We start from the raw sequence: 18,496 nt of genomic DNA on the forward strand, positions 1-18,496 counted from the left end.
AATTTGGCATATAACTCTGAAACCAAAGCATTTAGAGCTAATCTGACTGGGGGAAAATTGTTTATTAGGTCAAGATCTATCTGTCCTGAAATTTTCAGACGAATCGGACAACCGGTTGTTGGGTTCCTGCCCCTGAATTGGCAATTTTAAGGAAATTATACCGTTTTTTGGCTATTATCTTGAATATTATTATAGATAGAGATAAACTGTAAACAGCAATAATGTTCAGCAAAGTAAGATCTACAAATAAGTTAATATAACTAAAATGGTCAGTTGACCCCTTTTAAAAGGAGTTATTGCCCTTTATAGTCATTTTTTACCAATTTTTCGTAATTTTTTCTAATCTTTTACAAAAATCTTCTCCTCTAAAACTACTGTTCCAAATTTAACCATACTTGGCCTTAATCATCATTGAGGTATTTAGTTTAAAAAACTGTGTGCAGTGACCCAGCCAACCAACCAAGATGGCCGCCATGGCTAAAAATAGAACATAGGGGTAAAATGTAGATTTTGGCTTATAACTCTGAAACCAAAGCATTTAGAGTAATTCAGACACGGATAAATTGTTTCGCAAGTCAAGATCTATCTGCCCTGAAATTTTCAAATGAATCCAACAACTGTTTGTTGGGTTGCTGCCCCTGAATTGAAAATTTTGAAGGATATTTTGCTGTTTTTGGTTATTATCTTGAATATTATTATAGATAGAGATAAACTGTTAACAGCAATAATGTTCAGCAAAGTACGATCCACAAATAAGTCAACATGACCAAAAAAGGTCAGTTGACCCCTTAAGGAGTTATTGCCCTTTATAGTCAATTTTTAATAATTTTGTACATTTTATAAATTTTTGTAAATTTCAACAAAATATTTTCTTCTTTTACTAATGGGCCAAGTTCATTAAAAAATGAGATAATTGTAAGAAGCAAGAATGTTCAGTTAAGTAAGATCTACAAACACAACACCATCACCAAAACACAATTTTGTCATGAATCCATCTGTGTCTTTGTTTAATATGCACATAGACCAAGGTGAGCGACACAGGCTCTTAATGTGATCAAAGAGATTTTGTTTTTAGAATGCATTCAAGTATTGATTTGATGATCAGTCTGATTAGTCAGTATTTCAACAGATGAATAAAATAAGAACCTTTTCCTTTTTCTTTTTGGGGATATAAAGTTACTGAATTGGGTTGACCCAAAGTTGACATATGAGTGTTCCAATTTATTGTTTATGGATTACTTCAGCACCCTGATATATTCACTTTGTATAGCTTGGCATCCTTGGCTGCACTGTCTTCAGGTGCAGTACATCCTATATAGAGCTGTCCTGTCGGAGTGAAAGCAAGGGAACAAGGACGTTCTATTCCATTGTCTGTTGTCTTTATGTATGTAATCAGGTGTCCAGAGTTGTTTAGGATGTGGAGGGTATCAGTATTCATATCAGTTACAATGACGTTGTCTCTTGGTGTTGTCACTATTCCTTCTGGTCTGAATGGTTTCTTATTGTTGATTTCTGTATCCCCTTTATATATATTTATCACATCACCTCCCTTACCTAACACTACCACTTTACCACTGTATTCACCTGGACAATAGTCTGCCACATGTATATTACCATTACTGATTGTAGTAATTTTGTATGGATAATCAAATATAGGTTGATTATGTTTGTCATGTTCATACACAGCTTCATGGTCTCCTTTCTTATTTATTACAAACACTGCTCCTCTTCCTTCTTCCTTATAACCTCCTACAATGACCTGACCTCCACTGGTGATATGAACTGCTGTAGGAAGGAGAGGACTAATGTCATACACACTGTCTGTTACTTTACCACTGGTACTGCTGATCATTTGTAGTCTGGATTTCCCTGTTGACATAAGTAGATCATCAGATGCAAGTATTGCCATACCATAGACCTTGATGTTGAAGGTTGATATTGTCTTCAGATCGGTTCCTTCAGGTTTTATTTTCTGTAACACTTCATCAATGGGACAAGCTACCCATAGTGAATCATCAGGACATGGAGATAAATGAGCAACCATAGAAAGATTAGTCTGATATTGATTAACTACACTCAGAGAAACCTTTAACTCAGGTAATGGTATGTTTACACTTTGTAGAACTCCAATGTTAGACTGAGTTATCTCTCCTGGATGAAATTGAAGTGTTTTTCTTCGTGATATTTCAGGTTTTGGAACAGATAATTCTGTTGATTTCTCAATTTTGTTGACACCTTGGAAAAATTTAGAAATGTTGATGGTATCAATGAAATCCTGAACATCCCTATACTTTTCCTCTATTTGTCCCTCACTCTTAGAAATTGCATTGATACTTTCTTCATTTGCTTTGGTACATGCTTTGTGGTTTTGGTCTAACTCATTTCTTAGTTTTGCGATATGTTTTTCAATTGCTTTTTTCAAATCTCTCTCATGGTTAAGAATTTCTGTGCTTACTTTGGCATAATTTGAATTCTCAGCTTTTTGAAACTCGTTCAATTGATCCTTGGTCGCAATGATTTCATTTGTTTCCTTTTTCAGTTTACTTTGTCTATTCTTCAGTCTTTCTATCTTTAAGTTATATGCATCACTTATTTCGGTTAGATCATGTTTCTTGTGAACCTTAGCAATGCAAGTAGGGCAAACGAGTTTGTCACAATTTGTACAAAAAAGGCAAGACGATTGTTCTGAATGATCTTTACATTTGATATTGGTAAAATCCAATTCTTCAACAGGCAGCCCCACATTCTTTATGTCTACTACCTTATGATCCTTAGCTATTCTCAGATGTATTTTATCTTTACATGTACTGCACATTAGAACTCCACAGGTCAAGCATTTCCATTTGATATTCTTCTCAGTTTCACATAAATTACAGTTAATGGGCATTTGGCTTCTAATTACTGATTTAGAAAACGCCATTATTGAAGCTATTCTATTTCCTGGTTTGTATCCAGGTGACAACCAAATAAACCTTGCCAGGTATATAAAGTATATAAATTTAAATGTACCCTATACAATTTAAGGTATCATATCTTGATCAAGTTTATTACAGTAGTGTAAACAGTTTAAAGTTCTTCTTGATAATAAAACTATTCTTCCTTAGCAAAAGAATTATGTATCTTAATTGAGCAACAAAGGAAATGAATCTTATACTTTTTTCTATTGAAGATGAAGTGAAAAAAGTTATTGTTCTTAAATGTTAAACTTTGTAACATGATTATGATATTATCCGTACCTGTACAAATGCAAAACGCTAGATGACTAGCAATTTTTTAAAGTGTGACTTGATAGAGTAATACTTTGTTATGCCAAATAAAAGGTATGTTTACAGGTATTCCTATAGAACCCCTTTTAATCATTGTAAATAATCTGATATTAATGTAACTTAACAAAAACTTGGTTTTAATTGAAGTATGTTAGGGTCAAATAATGATATGTAAAACCCTCTTTTTCTAAATGTTTTTCAAAGACCGTATGTTTATACATTTATTAATATCATATGAAGGTTATTAGTTTAGCGAAAAAATGCATTATTTGATATACGTCACTCTGAACAGAGTTAAGGAGGGCAAATTGAATACTGTTGAACATCCATGTCATTTTTTTTGGTATATTAAAGATATGTCATCTACCTACCAACTTTAGTCACTCTGGACTACATTTCAGGGAATTAGACTATATTATTTTATGTTTAATTTTGAGGTGGAAAAACACTTTTCTTTCCTTGGCACTTAAATTTTATACTTCACAAACCCTCACCATATGTTTTGGTTTTGATATATAAATGTGTTTATTTAATGTGTGAGTCTGAAAAATGACCTATTGCATGCATATTCTTCAATAACATATATAAAGTCTGGATCCAATTATATAATGTCCTCGTACACATTACACATAACCTGAAGAATATATTCATCCAAGGGGGATTATAACCTTGCACCAAAATAGGTCAATCATTCTTTGAACATCTTGTCATTCATTGTCTTTGCTAAATATGACATCAGATACTGTGGATTCATTATTATTAGTTGAATACCAATTTTCGTGGGTTTCGTGGGAACAGATGAACCACGAATTCAAATGTTCAAAGAATAACATATTTTCAATAGGCCATATATATAGAGATAGGCAAGACCACAAATTCAAATATCCTTGAATGTGCAAGTGTTCAGCAATCCACGAAAATTGATACATACAAAATTAAATGAATCCACAAGGTAGTATATGCCAACAGCTTGTGTATTGACAAATACTATATTTCTATGCTTTCAATTTTCCCCGCTGATACATATAATTAATATGGCTACTAACCAAACCGATGTGTTTAGAGACCTCTTATGTCAGTACACCATTGCTATATTGTCTACCTAAATTTAACATCTTAGTTTATTTGGAAGATTATAACTGTAAGATTTATAAGTTACATTACTTAATTCATGAATGAACAAAGAGATAAAGCAGTATTCTTAACACAATTAATAGGTCACTGTGAACTTAACATTTCAATCCTTCATTGATGATTTACCATACAACTTACAATCATAACTTGTGTTATATGGTTTACTGTCTACTATAGAAAAAGTTCTTGCATGCTTGACAGGAAATATATTGACCTGTTCATTTTGGCCCAAAGTAATCAGACAAGTAATAGAGTTTTTTTTCCTTAAAGCTCATCTGGCCCACAGGGCAAATTGAGCTTTTCTCATCACTTGGCAACCGTTTTCTGTTGTTGTTGCTAATTAACTTTTATAGAAATCTTCTCCTCTGAAACTGCTTGGCCAATCTATTCAAACTTGGCCACAATCATCATTTGGGTTATTTTGTTTAAATAGTATTGGAATGACCCTTACAGCCAACTAACATGGCCCACATGGCCAAAAAACAGCAACAAAGGGTTAAAATACAAATTTTGTCTATAATTTTGAAAAGTACTATCAATAGTAAAAAAAAAGATATGAGAAAGCTAAATGTTGAAAATGTTGAAATATAGGATTTTCCCTTTCATCAAAACTGTCAGAAGACCTCTTATTGTACTCTTTAATGACAATTTTTATACGCCCGTCAAAATTTTGACGGGACGTATTATGGTATACAAATGTCCGGTGTCCGTCCGTCTGTCCGTCCCTCCGTCTGTCTGTCCGTCCATCTGTCTGTCTTGCGTAAACATGTCGCACCGTAACTTGAGAACGACTTATCCAAATTTCATGAAACTTAACATAGTTGTTTCTTATGATAGTCAAATGATCTGTACACTTTTTGGTGAAAATAAGATTAAAACGTTTTGAGTTACGGCACTTTGTAAGTAAAACAGGGGTGTGTTTTTTTCACATGTGGCACCGTATCTCAAAAACGATTCTTGATTATGGCTTAAAACTTTAAACACTTCTTAATTATATTAATCTTAATATCTGTATACTTTTTGGTGATGATTCAAAATTTTATTTTTGAGTTATTGAGTATTTTGTAAAAAAGGGGGAGGGTTTTTTTACATGTCGCACCATATCTCAAAAACGATTTATGATTATTGCTTAAAACTTTACACATGTCTTTGTTATATTAATCTGAAGATCTGTATACTTTTTGGTGATGATTCAAAATTTCATTTTTGAGTTATTGAGAATTTTGTAAAAAAAGGGGGAGGTTTTTTTTTTACATGTTGTGCCATATCTCAAAAACAATTTATGATTATTGCTTAAAACTTTACACACTTCTTTGTTATATTAATCTAAAGATCTGTATACTTTTTGGTGATGATTCAAAACTTTATCTGGAGTTATTGAGTATTTTGTTAAACAGGGGAGGGTTTTTTTACATGTCGCGCCGTATCTCAAAAATAATTTATGATTATTGCTTAAAACTTTACACACTTCTTTGTTATATTAATCTAAAGATCTGTATACTTTTTGGTTTTGATTCAAAATTTTATTTTAGTGATATTTAGTTTTTTGTAAAAAAAAAAACAGGGTTGGGGGTTTCACATGTCCCGCCGTGTCTCAAAAACAATATATGGCTGAAAACTTTCTCAGAAACTATTTATGATTATTGCATAAAACTTCCACACAAGACGTCGGGCGTATCATGCGCTCATGGCGCAGCTGTTTATTACCCATTTTTAGTGTTTTTATACAACTGCAAAAATTGAAAATTTTTTGGTCGTATATTGGTATCACGTTGGCGTTGTCGTCGTCGTTGTCGTCATCGTCGTTGTCCGAATACTTTTAGTTTTAGCACTCTAACTTTAGTAAAAGTGAATAGAAATCTATGAAATTTTAACACAAGGTTTATGACCACAAAAGGAAGGTTGGGATTGATTTTGGGAGTTTTGGTCCCATCATTTTAGGAATTAGGAGCCAAAAAGGGCCCAAATAAGCATTTTCTTGGTTTTCGCACTATAACTTCAGTAAAAGTGAATAGAAATCTATCAAATTTTAACACAAGGTTTATGACCACAAAAGGAAGGTTGGGATTGATTTTGGGAGTTTTGGTCCCAACATTTTAGGAATTAGGGGCCAAAAAGGGCCCAAATAAGCATTTTCTTGGTTTTCGCACTATTACTTTAGTATAAGTAAATAGAAATCAATGATATTTAAACACAAGGTTTATGACCACAAAAGGAAGGCTGTTATTGCCCTTTATAGTCAATTTTTTAATAATTTTGTAAATTTTAACAAAATATTTTCCTCTTTTACTAATGGGCCAAATTCATTATAAATTGAGATAATTGTAAGAAGCAAGAATGTTCAGTTAAGTAAGATCTACAAACACATCACTATCACCAAAACACAATTTTGTCATGAATCCATCTGTGTCTTTGTTTAATATGCACATAGACCAAGGTGAGCGACACAGGCTTTTTAGTTCTTTGAAACAGTCATTTTCACAGTAAACGCCACATTTTGAGAAAATATCCTATTTGGGATACCATTATATGCTTTAGCTCATGCTCAGTCGATGTACTTCCTGCAAAATTTACAAACTCTTTTGTTTCACTACTTGCCCAGTATTGTACTGTGATTTTGCAGGCATCTTCTAGTATATATAAATAAAGCATAAAATTATTTAACTGTGAGCTTGCCTTTTTACTCTTGATCTTGGTTGCAATTTACATGGTAGGCTGTGGAAAAATGCTATTTCAGGTTCTTTTTATTTCCTTTTATTTTCTAAAGCAGTCCAAATCTTCAGTAAATATAGTAGCTTTTGACAACTGTTAAGTTATTTTGAAATTACACTGTTTTATATCAAATATGTTTTAACTTTTCAGAAATTTAGATAGCAGTTCCAATAAAAAGCCTGACATCAGTAATATTCAGAAAGCTATTAGGGTAAGGCTCTTATCAATAGTAGAGTCATTTGTACTTTTTAGTCTTTATTTAACTTTTTTTTATCTGTAAACAAATAGAAATTAGAACAAATTAAGTTAAGATAAAATGAAATAAGTTTTATTCTCATTTATTTTTAATTCGTGTATATTTCTACAGCAGAGGTCATACATTCTTTTTATTTACTTTCTTGCAAGTGGTCAATATAGATTTTTATACATACTATTTTTAATCATACTTTCTAGGATGTAACTCATCACATGGACATGGCCTATGGCATGCTTGGAAGTCTCTTTAGAAGTGGTAAGTTTGTAGAATATGAGCATGCGCTTTGGCATGGTTGGAAAAGAAAAGAGGGACGAAAGATACCAAAGGGACAGTCAAACTCATAAGTCTAAAACAAACTGACAACGCCATGGCTAAAAATGAAAAAGACAAATAGAAAAACAATAGTACACATGACACAACATAGAAAACTAAAGAATAAACAACACGAACCCCACCAAAAACTAGGGGTGATCTCAGGTGCTCCGGAAGGGTAAGCAGATCCTGCTCCACATGTGGCACCCGTCGTGTTGCTTATGTGATTACAAATCCGGTAAATAGTCTAATTCGGTAGGTCATATTCAGGAAAGGGAAGGGAATTGTAGTTACGACGTAAGGAACATATCCGATATCATTTGTGAAACGGTTATTCCATAACGGTCAACCAACTCGTGATGCGTCCGTAAAATTTACGAAGGGATGATTTCAACTTCACCATTTGGAACTCTTGGTTTAATAGCTTCCTTGTGAGCAGTAACCCTCTATCAAGAAAATCATGATAGGAAATGCAAGCACGGGAATATCGTATCAATTGGGAGATATATACCCCGTATGCAGGTGCTGCTGGAATGTTGCTACTTAGAAATGGAAAGTTCACAATTGGAAAGCTGAAATCATCTCTTTTGTCGTAAAGTTTTGTTTTCAACCGACCCTCATTGTCAATTTCTAGATGTAAGTCAAGATATGAAGCCGACTTAACTGTATCTGTAGTATCCTTTATCTCCAATTCGATGGGATAGATGCGTTCCACATAGTCACCAAATTTTGAATTGTTTAGTGAAAGAACGTCATCTATATAGTGGAAAGTAGAGTTAAAGGATATTGCTAACTTCTTATCTTTCTTCCTAAGAAGTTCCTGCATGAAGTCAGCCTCATAATAATAAAGAAACAAGTCGGCAAGTAGAGGGGCACAGTTTGTTCCCATTGGGATGCCGACAGTCTGTTGAAAAACACGTCCTCCGAACGTTACAAATATGTTGTCAATCAAGAAATCAAGCATCTTGATAATATCGGTTTCAGAGAATTTTTTGTTTGAATCAGAGTGATTCTTTACAAAGTATGATTTATCCCTCCCTAAGACAAGATACTTGTATCTACGTTGGCCATTCTTTTTTATAAAGCAAAGTAATACCAACTCTTTCAATTTGTCTTTTAGTTTGGAATGTGGAATACTTGTATAAAGAGTAGAAAAGTCAAATGTTTTAATGCTGTTACAAGATGAAAGAGAGTTAGATTGTATGTACTCTAAAAGATCTTTGGAATTTTTAAGTATCCACATCTGATTCACGCCACCTCTTGAATAGGCAGTTTCACAATAACTTTGAAGCCCGTCTTTGATTGCTGATAAAATAGATGTTAATAATTTAGAAAGAGGTTTCGTGGAGCACTTGGAAGACCCAGCAATATACCGTTGTTTGTAAGGACACTTATGTAGTTTAGGTATCCAATACAGTGATGGAAGATCCAGTTCTTCAGTTTTGGTTGAAATACCAAAGGAACAAATAACAGACCTATGATTATCCAGGATTTCCTCTTTTGTAAGTGTCGTGAGGGTATATGTTGAGTTTCCAAGTGAATTGTCTATACCTAATTCGTTTATAAAGCAATTAATGTAGTGACTTTTACAGACAAAAACGATGTTATTTGGGGCTTTGTCTGCGGGGACAACAACATATTTATCATGGAGGTCGGATAAGTGTTTAGCAACATTTGGGTCTTTAAAGATTGACGTAGCATGGGCATTGATGGACCCATTCAGTTTCTTGATTCTGATTTGTATTAACGACCTCACTGCCTTAATCCATTCGGATAGAGTGTCTACGTCTTCCTTTTCACGTTTAGCCCATTGCCTGGCATAATCCTCGACTGAGTCCATCAAAATTTTAAAGTTGTATTTCCAATTGATGGATTTAGGCTCACGATATTTCGGACCTTTCGATAACACATTTCGTAGAGAAGTGTTATTAACAATGTTAAGGTCACCGGTAATAACGTGGCCAGCAGGATTATATATGAATTGGGAATTAGCACAAGTGCAATCAGGAGGTTTAGACTTGAAGTCGTCAATATCGAGATTCTGCAAAACGCGTTTGTAATTGAAAATTTTAGTTGCAATAGGTTTGGTATAGGTATAAGAAATTATTGGTGCAGACTGGTCTTTGAAATAAGGAGGTATTTTCGATTGAACTAATTTATGATGAAGGATATTGCCTAGGTTGACGCCATCGAGACCTTTGTTGGCAAAGGAAAGATTTAGAAAAGATCTTTTCTCTTTTTCATCTTTTCCAATGCGAACTGGCTTGAAAAGTCTGTGACTTGCAATATCCGAAATTATAGCTTGAAGTTTGTATTGGTTTGAATGAAGGAAGTGTCTGTCAGTTTACGTTCTGATTATGCATACAATTTAGATTTGTTAAACTAAACTAAATAATTTAAAAAAAAAAAAGACAACTTTCCTTTTCCTGCTACACAATGTATATGCTTTTTGGGTAAAGATTGCATGAATTGCAATCAAAACCCTATGTCACTGACTTGATATCTGAATCTTCTAAGGCTTATCACTACCTTTTTGATACACAAAATATAGTGCATAGATCAAAACACTTTGTACATCCTACCCATGAACATTTATAGAATTTATCAATGTAAATATATGCCCAGATATTAAAGTCACAAAACAAGGTTTTTACACTTGTCAAGAAAATTACATAACTTTTGCAATGTGCAGGAATCTAATATCTGTTCTAAAAATATAAATGATGTCATTGTTAAAGTAATCTTTTTTTTTAATTGAAGTTATCTCCCATTGTCTAGAATTATAATTGACAATGCTGATAAATTGAAGCAATCTTTCAGCGCTTACAAGCACCTTGATTTTTAAATGCTGCCACAATAAAATGTTGGGGAATTATGTATAGGGTACATGGATTGTCTGGCTAGACCTTTTAAATGTTTTGAAGCTAGAACTTTAAAAAGAAAACAAGTTTATTTACAAATTTTTTGATAATCAGTATGATATAAAAACTTACATAAAATCTGTGATATTACACATTGTACCTTAACATTTAGCCTTGAACAGTGCTTATTCATTTCTTAAAAATGCACAATTTATATCTCTGTTAGATTAATTAATGTTTGATTTTCTAGGTTCTCGACAGACATTTTTTGGTAACCAAGTGATGAGATATGCTGATCTGTATGCTGCTTCTTTCCTCAATTTACTTCATTATCCATTTTCATATGTATTTAGGTCACCTGCTATGTTGGTATGTAATATGTGTGCTGTCAATTATTTACTGGTGAATTAATTTCTTAGGATCTTCTTTCAAATGAAAAACTATAAATTAGAATCTCACAAAGAGTTGATATTTTCCCTGCAAAATACATTGAAAAATTCAAACAGAGAATTTAAGCCCTATTTTTTTTTTACATAAAATATGCTGAAAAAGAAATTAACCCTTAAAATTGTACCAGCTAAAATAAGTAAATTTTGTGTCAGCTTAAAAACACACTATAATTTACTGTAGAAATGCTTTTTAAGACAAAAGCTTTTCTTACAACAGAAAAATTTATTTATTTTTATTTTAAACCATTCTAAAAACAATTGCCATTGAGCATTCTTTTGAAAAGTCATTTGTATCTGTATTTTTGATGTATCTTATATAGATGCCTCATGAGTCAACAGTACGACATGAAGACAGATTACCAGAAGAAGCAGAGGTGATGGCCAGTCGCTCCAGAGACTTCAAACAGGCTGAAGAAAGGAGGAAGAGACTACATAGATCAGATAGTACTGTACCTCATCTGTATGCAAACACACCTCACCAGCTTACACAAATTATGGATGATGAAGAGAGCTTATCAGATTAAAACAAAAAATCTGAGAGAAAAACGATAATATTAGAGGTAGATTAGATTAGGGAAACCCTGTTTTTTTTTCTTCCAAAGCCATTTTGGCAAAATATAGGTTGGCAAAATATAGGTATCTCCAGTATAATTCAATGTGAAACATATCATTATACCAATCTCAGCTTCCTCAATATTTCCAGATATTGTACAAAGATCACATTCTCATGATGTTTACAAATACATATTATGTTAAATGTGCTATACTTTTACATATTTAAATTGATGTATGTTTTATTTATTTATAGCATAATATTATTTACCAATATATTTTTTGTTACATATATACCAATATCCTTATGAAGCTTACCTTTATATTGTATTATCTTGTTATATTGCTATGATGCGAGTTGCAGAATATTGTATTGATTTGCTATCTGGCTTCAGGTTTTGGAAGACAATGAATGACGTTTTATATTAAAAAAAAACTGGGAAAAAAGATAGAACTTCAGAAAAAGCTATGTATTTATTTAGATAAATAATCATACATGCCATAAGCATTTACAAAAAAGAAAGTTGTTAATTAAAATTATATACAATTATATATTTTCTTAAATGTCTTAACTTATTTTTTCATGTTTAAATCCAATTGTTTTTTGTTATTTATAAATATTTTTATGAAATGCCAACATCATATTGACTGAAATACCGTACCATTGGTTAATTGAAGTTTATTTTGTTATGTTATTACCTCCCTTGTTACAAATCATACAACATGTTGTTATATTGAAATTTATGTTTTTTTCTATTAATAATTTGAATAATTTTTCAAAAATCTAAAAAATATAGCTTTGAAGCTGCATTAATCATAGCTGTATGTTGAAATATTTTGTTATTTTAAAGTACAGCAAGGAATGCAGATGCTTTCATTTTAAAGTAAATGTTTCATCTAAGATATCCAGTTTTCACATTGTTATCTTTAATACATTCCTCTATCAAATGGGAAAAAAATGATTAAAAGAAGACATTTTGATTGAGCGCTGCATTTATAAAATGTCGGGTAGGTTTCATGTTTTTGAACTGAATCATAACTAAGGTATAGATAAAATATTTATAAAGCTTTTTTAAGTATAACTTCAATTTTAAGAACTTGCTAAATACAGTTTTTCTACCTCGTCATAAGGGACCAAAGATTTAGAAAAAAAAAGGCTTATGCATTGTTTGTTTTCTTAAGGTGGTACCCAACACTTTAACTAAAATTAATTTGGCTCGTTTAATTTTCTTAAAATTTTGACAAAGTATTTACTTTGACCCTTTTACAAAAATATAAAAATTTCAAAAAATTTGAACCAACCGTTTTATCAGAAAAATTACACTGGTTATATAGCAGTTTGACAAACACTTATTTTGATCATTGAGAAGCTTGATAATCCCTTAACAACACAACGTAATTAAAACGTTTAGCTGTTTTTACAGAGTTATCTCCCTGTAGTGTTAGGTACCACCTTAATTAAGTTGTATTATTAGGTGATGTATCATATCATATATTTATTAGCTTAGTGGTTAGTGGTTGAATTAGAATTTCATATTTTTAAAATTTAGTATACTGTAAAATTCAGAAATTATTGCAATGATTTTATTATTGCGAAAAATGCGGCAGGGTTAAAATCGCAAAAATTTAAACTGGCATTTTGATTTTTTTAATAGGAATTTCACAGGATTTTCGGAATATTGCAAAATTTAAAATCTCATTTTAGTCAAAATTAACAAAATCACAATAATAAATGCACACAATTTCTGAATTTTCAGTAATTAAGCCCATGTGATCTAGTAGATGTGTGTTGCTACGCAGTGTTTTCCTTTTAATTGCATTTTGATTTTAAGCCAATGGTTTTATATCAGGTTTTCAAGAACATGTTGCCATTTTTGTTGAATGAATTGTCCTTTAAAGTTTTGTTGTTATGGTGAAATAGTGGTAATAGACTAGAGAGAAACATTATGATTGTGTATAAAAATAAGTCATTCCTTTTATAGCTTACTTGTGCTGGCACTTTTTTGTCCCTAATACAGGTACATTTGTCTTTGTGTTCATTTTTGTCAAGTATAAGCACTGGCTTGTTCAGACTCAAGCCTGTATGTTTCTAGAAATATCCTTATTTGAATTACATGTTGACTTTAAGAAATATCTCAATTTTATTACTTTTTCTTTTTCATTCTTAGCCCACATAGCCCAAAGGGTCAGTATGCCATCTTCTCTGAAACTTGGACAACCATTTTGAATACAAAGATTTTTGAAAATATGAGTGATATAATTTTTACATTTAAGATGTCTGCAAAATATGAATGGTGTGGTTTTGTCCCTTAGACTTTCTGAAATATCAGTATCAAATATTTTCTCAATTACATGTACTGTGATTTTTGCTACCAAGAAATATACATTCCTGTTTCATTTTGTTAAGGAACCATATGTGTATTGCATTATATTTTCAAGTTATTTTATTGCCAGACAGGTTTTTAAATAGCTAACTAGTTGATTCTTTTCATTTCTTATAGATGAATAACTAACAACATGATTGTCTTCATAATTCTGAATATTATCTCACTCATTTTTGGTCTCAATTTAGATCATGACTGATAAATATGACCTCTTTGAACTCAATTGTAATTGTATTGTTTTAAGATGTCCTTTAAAATTTTATATATAATTTCTATATAATTTTTACAGCTTTAAACATCACCATATCATTAAGTATTTGTTCAGTTTTTAGTGTAAATATGTTACCTTGTATTGTTAAACCCAACATAAATCTATTTTGTTTATACATTTATATTGTGTCAAAATGTCATAATTATTTGGACTTATATATAGCCATATTTATCAAAAACAATTTTATGCTTTAAATTATATTTTTTGTTAATTGCTTGCAATGTCTGTTATGTCTGAACAAGTTTATAATATGTATAATCAAAGTTACAAAATGACAATCATAGAATATTTGTAAGAATATTCTTGGATGACTTATATTTATAAATTCAGGACTTTATAATATTTAAAAAGAAGAAGCCTTTATCATAGAACATTGTCCCATAAAAAAAAAAACATCTTGAAAATTGAACGGTGCCTAGTTTGACAACCAATATAACAGCATGTCTGACTATTCAAAACTTTTAGTAGAATCTCTGGTCCAAATCTCTGCACTTAAATATTATTTATTTTATAAAAAATAAAAATAAAAACAGTTAAGAGATATGTTATTGTGTAGGTTAAGGTAATATCTTTCATTAGCTTGCTTTTTAGCTGAAACATGAAGTCATTATTAGGTTAGTAAAACAACCTTCCTTTAAGAGTAGACTAGTTCATCAGGAAGTCAATCTATCTGTCTTTTGGACTACGCTACTTCAAAAGGAGGGTAGTATACCATGCCTAAAAATTACTCCACGGTTCAGCTTACAAGCAAGCTGATCAAAGAGATTACCTTTACCTACACACTCATTGGATAGCATTAGATATATGATCTACTGTACAATTACTTGTATCTGTTAATTGAACAAATACTCATTCTGATCACTGCCCATAGTTATCAAACATTTTGTTATATTCACCACATACAAATGGATCTGCATAGTTTCAGAAAAAATCATGCAGTTAAAAGAAGAACAACTTAGGAACAAAGATATGATCCAACATTATAAGTTATCTACGTTCATATCCGTAGATATGGATATTTTAACACCATGAAGTACCCCAGTACACCATGAGGCGTAGCCGAAGGGTGTACAGGGTACTGAAGGGTGTTAAAATATCCATATCTACGGATATGAACGTAGATAACGAATTTATCCCCGGTCTTAGTCCGAATCGGGCGAGTTTTATGGAAATTCGGGTACAAACTGTAACGCGAAAACAACGTTTTTTTCATTATCTAAAAAAGTTTTATTGAAATTTGGAAATTTTACATATTTTTTACGGGTTGTAGGGTACTACCTTTGGTAGAACCCTACAGGTAGTCAAATATAAGTCGTTTTTAATACGGAGACAGAGAAACTGGATAGAGTCAAATTTGGCGCTCAATGTTGTGAGCGTTACGCCATAGATGGTGTGACGTCAACGTGGGTCATTTGCATAGCTAGGTCAGTAGTCCCATTCCTTGAATATGTTGCAGTCAAGTGATGCATTTAATGAAATGAATGTAAATAATCGGCATAATAGGACAAAATCGTTAATGAATCAAATATTTAATTACAAACATTATGGATAATCTACAGAATTCAATATTTCACAAGGAGCAATCATGGAACTAAGGAAAACTTGCGTGAAGTTCCCCGGAATAATGGTTAGCAACGTCCGGGGATATGGGTTAGCAACACCCAGGGGCTATGGGTTTTGTAACGACGTGCGTTAACCAATCAAAATCCTGGATATATACTAAGCCGGGGATAAGAATTATTATTTTTACACACTTGACTTTGTTTTTACTTTTTAACTTCTTTTTATTTACATGTATGTGTATCAATTAAGTATGTATTTGGCAGCAAATAAAGGGCATTACAAAACCTTGTATGCACAGATACCATCCTTTTTCAAAATAAATTTAAAAGACTAAATCATCCATAACACAATGTTTCAGTCTAACATTTTAAAAAGATGTTTGTATGAGATGTAGGTGTATCTCTCAAAAAGCTTGATTCCTACTACCAATTGAATAAAGGCCACAAATAATTAAACTTTAAAATAAAATCAAAGGTTGGCTGCTGAATATTTTACTAGTTTTCATGGAATAAGAAATTGCTCTTTTAGAATTGGCTGAAACACTTAAGGAGTAAAGCAGACATTAAACCTAATTTTTCACATTGGCAGGAAATTACTTTTAAAATAAAGCAAGTATTTAGATTTTTTTCAGAGATGTAAGGAGAACATTCAGGGTAAATAGAAAGCATTAAAAAGTGGGTTTTTTTCATACCTCAACCATACAAATACAATTTTTTCCATTTTTATTTGTTAGTAGTTCTTGTTTGTATATATATATGTATAAAGTAATGCTTTTCTTCCATTCGACAAAACCAAGATACAAGTTATAACAATTCTCATGCTGTCTATCTCAAGGCATCATTTCATTAAAAGGCTGATAATATCAATTAAAAACCAAATGTTTATAATGAGCTCCCCATTCTTAAAAAGAAACCTGACTTTTAATATCAATTAAAAACCAAATGTTTATAATGAGCTCCCCATTCTTAAAAAGAAACCTGACTTTTTGATGTTGCAAAAGAAGAAACAAAAAAGGAAACAAAAAAATGATTTTGGGAGCAATAAACTGAATACTTTCTTTGGATACATATTTGTATAACAGTCATTTTAAAAGTGAAATTTACTCATTTTGATGCCCCAAAAAAAGCTTCTTCATAATTTATAAAGGAAGCATTTGTTTTCGATCCATTTTTTGTTATAACAATTATACCCTATAAATCTGTATGTGATATGTAGAAATAGTGGCCATATTAACAAATCTACAATTTTTTTGTAGTAATCCTATCTAAGGGAATTGTAGAAAATATCTGTTTTGAAGGTTATTTTGTTTTGTTTGCAAACAATAATGATTTTTCTATTCCATTGCTTTTTTTTATAGTAAGTGTAGAAGTCTATTATTTATTGGAATTAAACTTCTCTTTTTTTATCCTGAAAGTAGTTGTGTTTTTTATCAAAATGCCGTTTTTTTTATTTTGAAATATTTAGAATTGCTGTTTTAATGTCACGTGTTGTTGGTGTCTGACATTAAGAAAAAGAAGTATGGAGGTAAAATATAGTCTTAAGAAGTAATGTCACAACAATACATTTAAACCAATTTAAAAATAGACAAGTTATGTATGAATTCCACAGATAGAATAGATAATGTAAACAGGGAAAGTGTCGAAGACACAACAACCGGACCAAAGAGCAGACAACAGCCCACTGCCACCAATGATTCTTCAACATCGTGATAAAATCCTTCACCTGGTAGCCCCTTAACCATTATGTATGCTACTTCAGTAAAATGAATGCCATACTGAACTCTGATACTAAAATACTCAACCCCCTTATTTATGTTTAGCTTTTGTTATATAAAAGTCTAACACTTGGTATAAAGATCTTGACAAACATAATGCCTACCAATGTAAAATGGGCACATAGCATGACATAAAAGAATAACTTATTAAACAAAAACTTCAATGTATGCTCCAAACATTAAATTGTTACATGTAATGTATATGAAAACAGTAGTTAAACAGTAGTTAAACAGTAGTTAAACAGTAGTTAAACAGTAGTTAAACAGAAAAGTACAGAAGATTAACCCCTTTCCAGAGGACCAGGTGCTAAAGATATGATTAAGTTTTAGGGGAGGCAAAAGGGGGGGAGAGGGTAAAGATTGCACAATGTGTGATTGAAAACTATTGTTACAGGTTGAGTAACTATATTTAATTATATTTTAGCCCTCCTTTCTACATGTGTTAATGTTTTAAACAATGTAAACTTTTGGTGTGTGTACACACTAACACATAGATTATAAATATAAAGATAGCTAGATGTGGCATGATTGCCAATGAGATAACTCTGAACCCAAGACCAAGCGCTGTAGCCCTGAAATGACAAATGTAAACATTTCAAATGAGAAAACTAACAACCTGCTATATGTACAAAACAATAGAAGAAAAAGCAATATGATATACATCATCAACTGTTGCCAACAAAAAACAAGAGTGCACACACTAACATGTCTTGCCTTTTTTATGCCCGCGTCACACTGTCCCAATTTTTATGCCAATGGCAACACGATTATGGAAATTTTCAAAATCGGGACAGATACTTTCCTGACCGAGCTATTTGTAGTGCCATCTTTCACCATTGTAGAACCATTGGCCACTTTTTCTAGACTTCATGGACAACTTCGGGAAGGGTTCTAAATTTTTTAACATGTTAAAAAATCCCCGAAGGTGCGTCCGATGTTGAGGGTTCGTATTGAGTTCGTAT

At 31.8% G+C, this 18,496-nt stretch overlaps 2 protein-coding genes and 1 long non-coding RNA gene across 3 annotated transcripts in view; 1 reads left to right on the plus strand and 2 right to left on the minus strand.

Annotated features, from left to right (window-relative positions):
* LOC143073039 (cytosolic purine 5'-nucleotidase-like) overlaps positions 1-12,065 on the plus strand; it is a 95,032-nt gene extending 82,967 nt beyond the window's left edge. Inside the window, exons 15-18 of the mRNA XM_076248274.1 lie at positions 7,263-7,323; positions 7,566-7,623; positions 10,792-10,910; positions 11,311-12,065. Coding sequence (XP_076104389.1) covers positions 7,263-7,323; positions 7,566-7,623; positions 10,792-10,910; positions 11,311-11,514 — 442 coding nt within the window. The 3' untranslated portion in view covers positions 11,515-12,065. The remainder of the gene's footprint in view (positions 1-7,262; positions 7,324-7,565; positions 7,624-10,791; positions 10,911-11,310) is intronic.
* On the minus strand, positions 1,010-2,999 carry LOC143073038 (uncharacterized). Its single transcript, XM_076248272.1, has one exon. It carries the CDS (start codon positions 2,918-2,920, stop codon positions 1,241-1,243), a length of 1,680 nt encoding a protein of 559 aa, XP_076104387.1. The 5' UTR covers positions 2,921-2,999; the 3' UTR covers positions 1,010-1,240.
* A 4,016-nt stretch (positions 12,066-16,081) lies between the features above and the next one.
* On the minus strand, positions 16,082-17,173 carry LOC143073040 (uncharacterized). Its single transcript, XR_012977378.1, has 2 exons — positions 16,738-17,173; positions 16,082-16,673 (listed from the first exon to the last, which is right to left on the minus strand). It is a non-coding gene; the product is annotated as an uncharacterized LOC143073040 (long non-coding RNA).
* Positions 17,174-18,496: the final 1,323 nt, after the last annotated feature.

This window comes from Mytilus galloprovincialis, chromosome 4 (assembly GCF_965363235.1).
Source record: "Mytilus galloprovincialis chromosome 4, xbMytGall1.hap1.1, whole genome shotgun sequence".
In the NCBI taxonomy this organism is placed as follows: domain Eukaryota; kingdom Metazoa; phylum Mollusca; class Bivalvia; order Mytilida; family Mytilidae; genus Mytilus; species Mytilus galloprovincialis.

Bases quoted from the DNA above. Each gene is read 5' to 3' on its own strand.
- LOC143073038 (XM_076248272.1), bottom strand. From the start codon at position 2,920: ATGGCGTTTTCTAAATCAGTAATTAGAAGCCAAATGCCCATTAACTGT.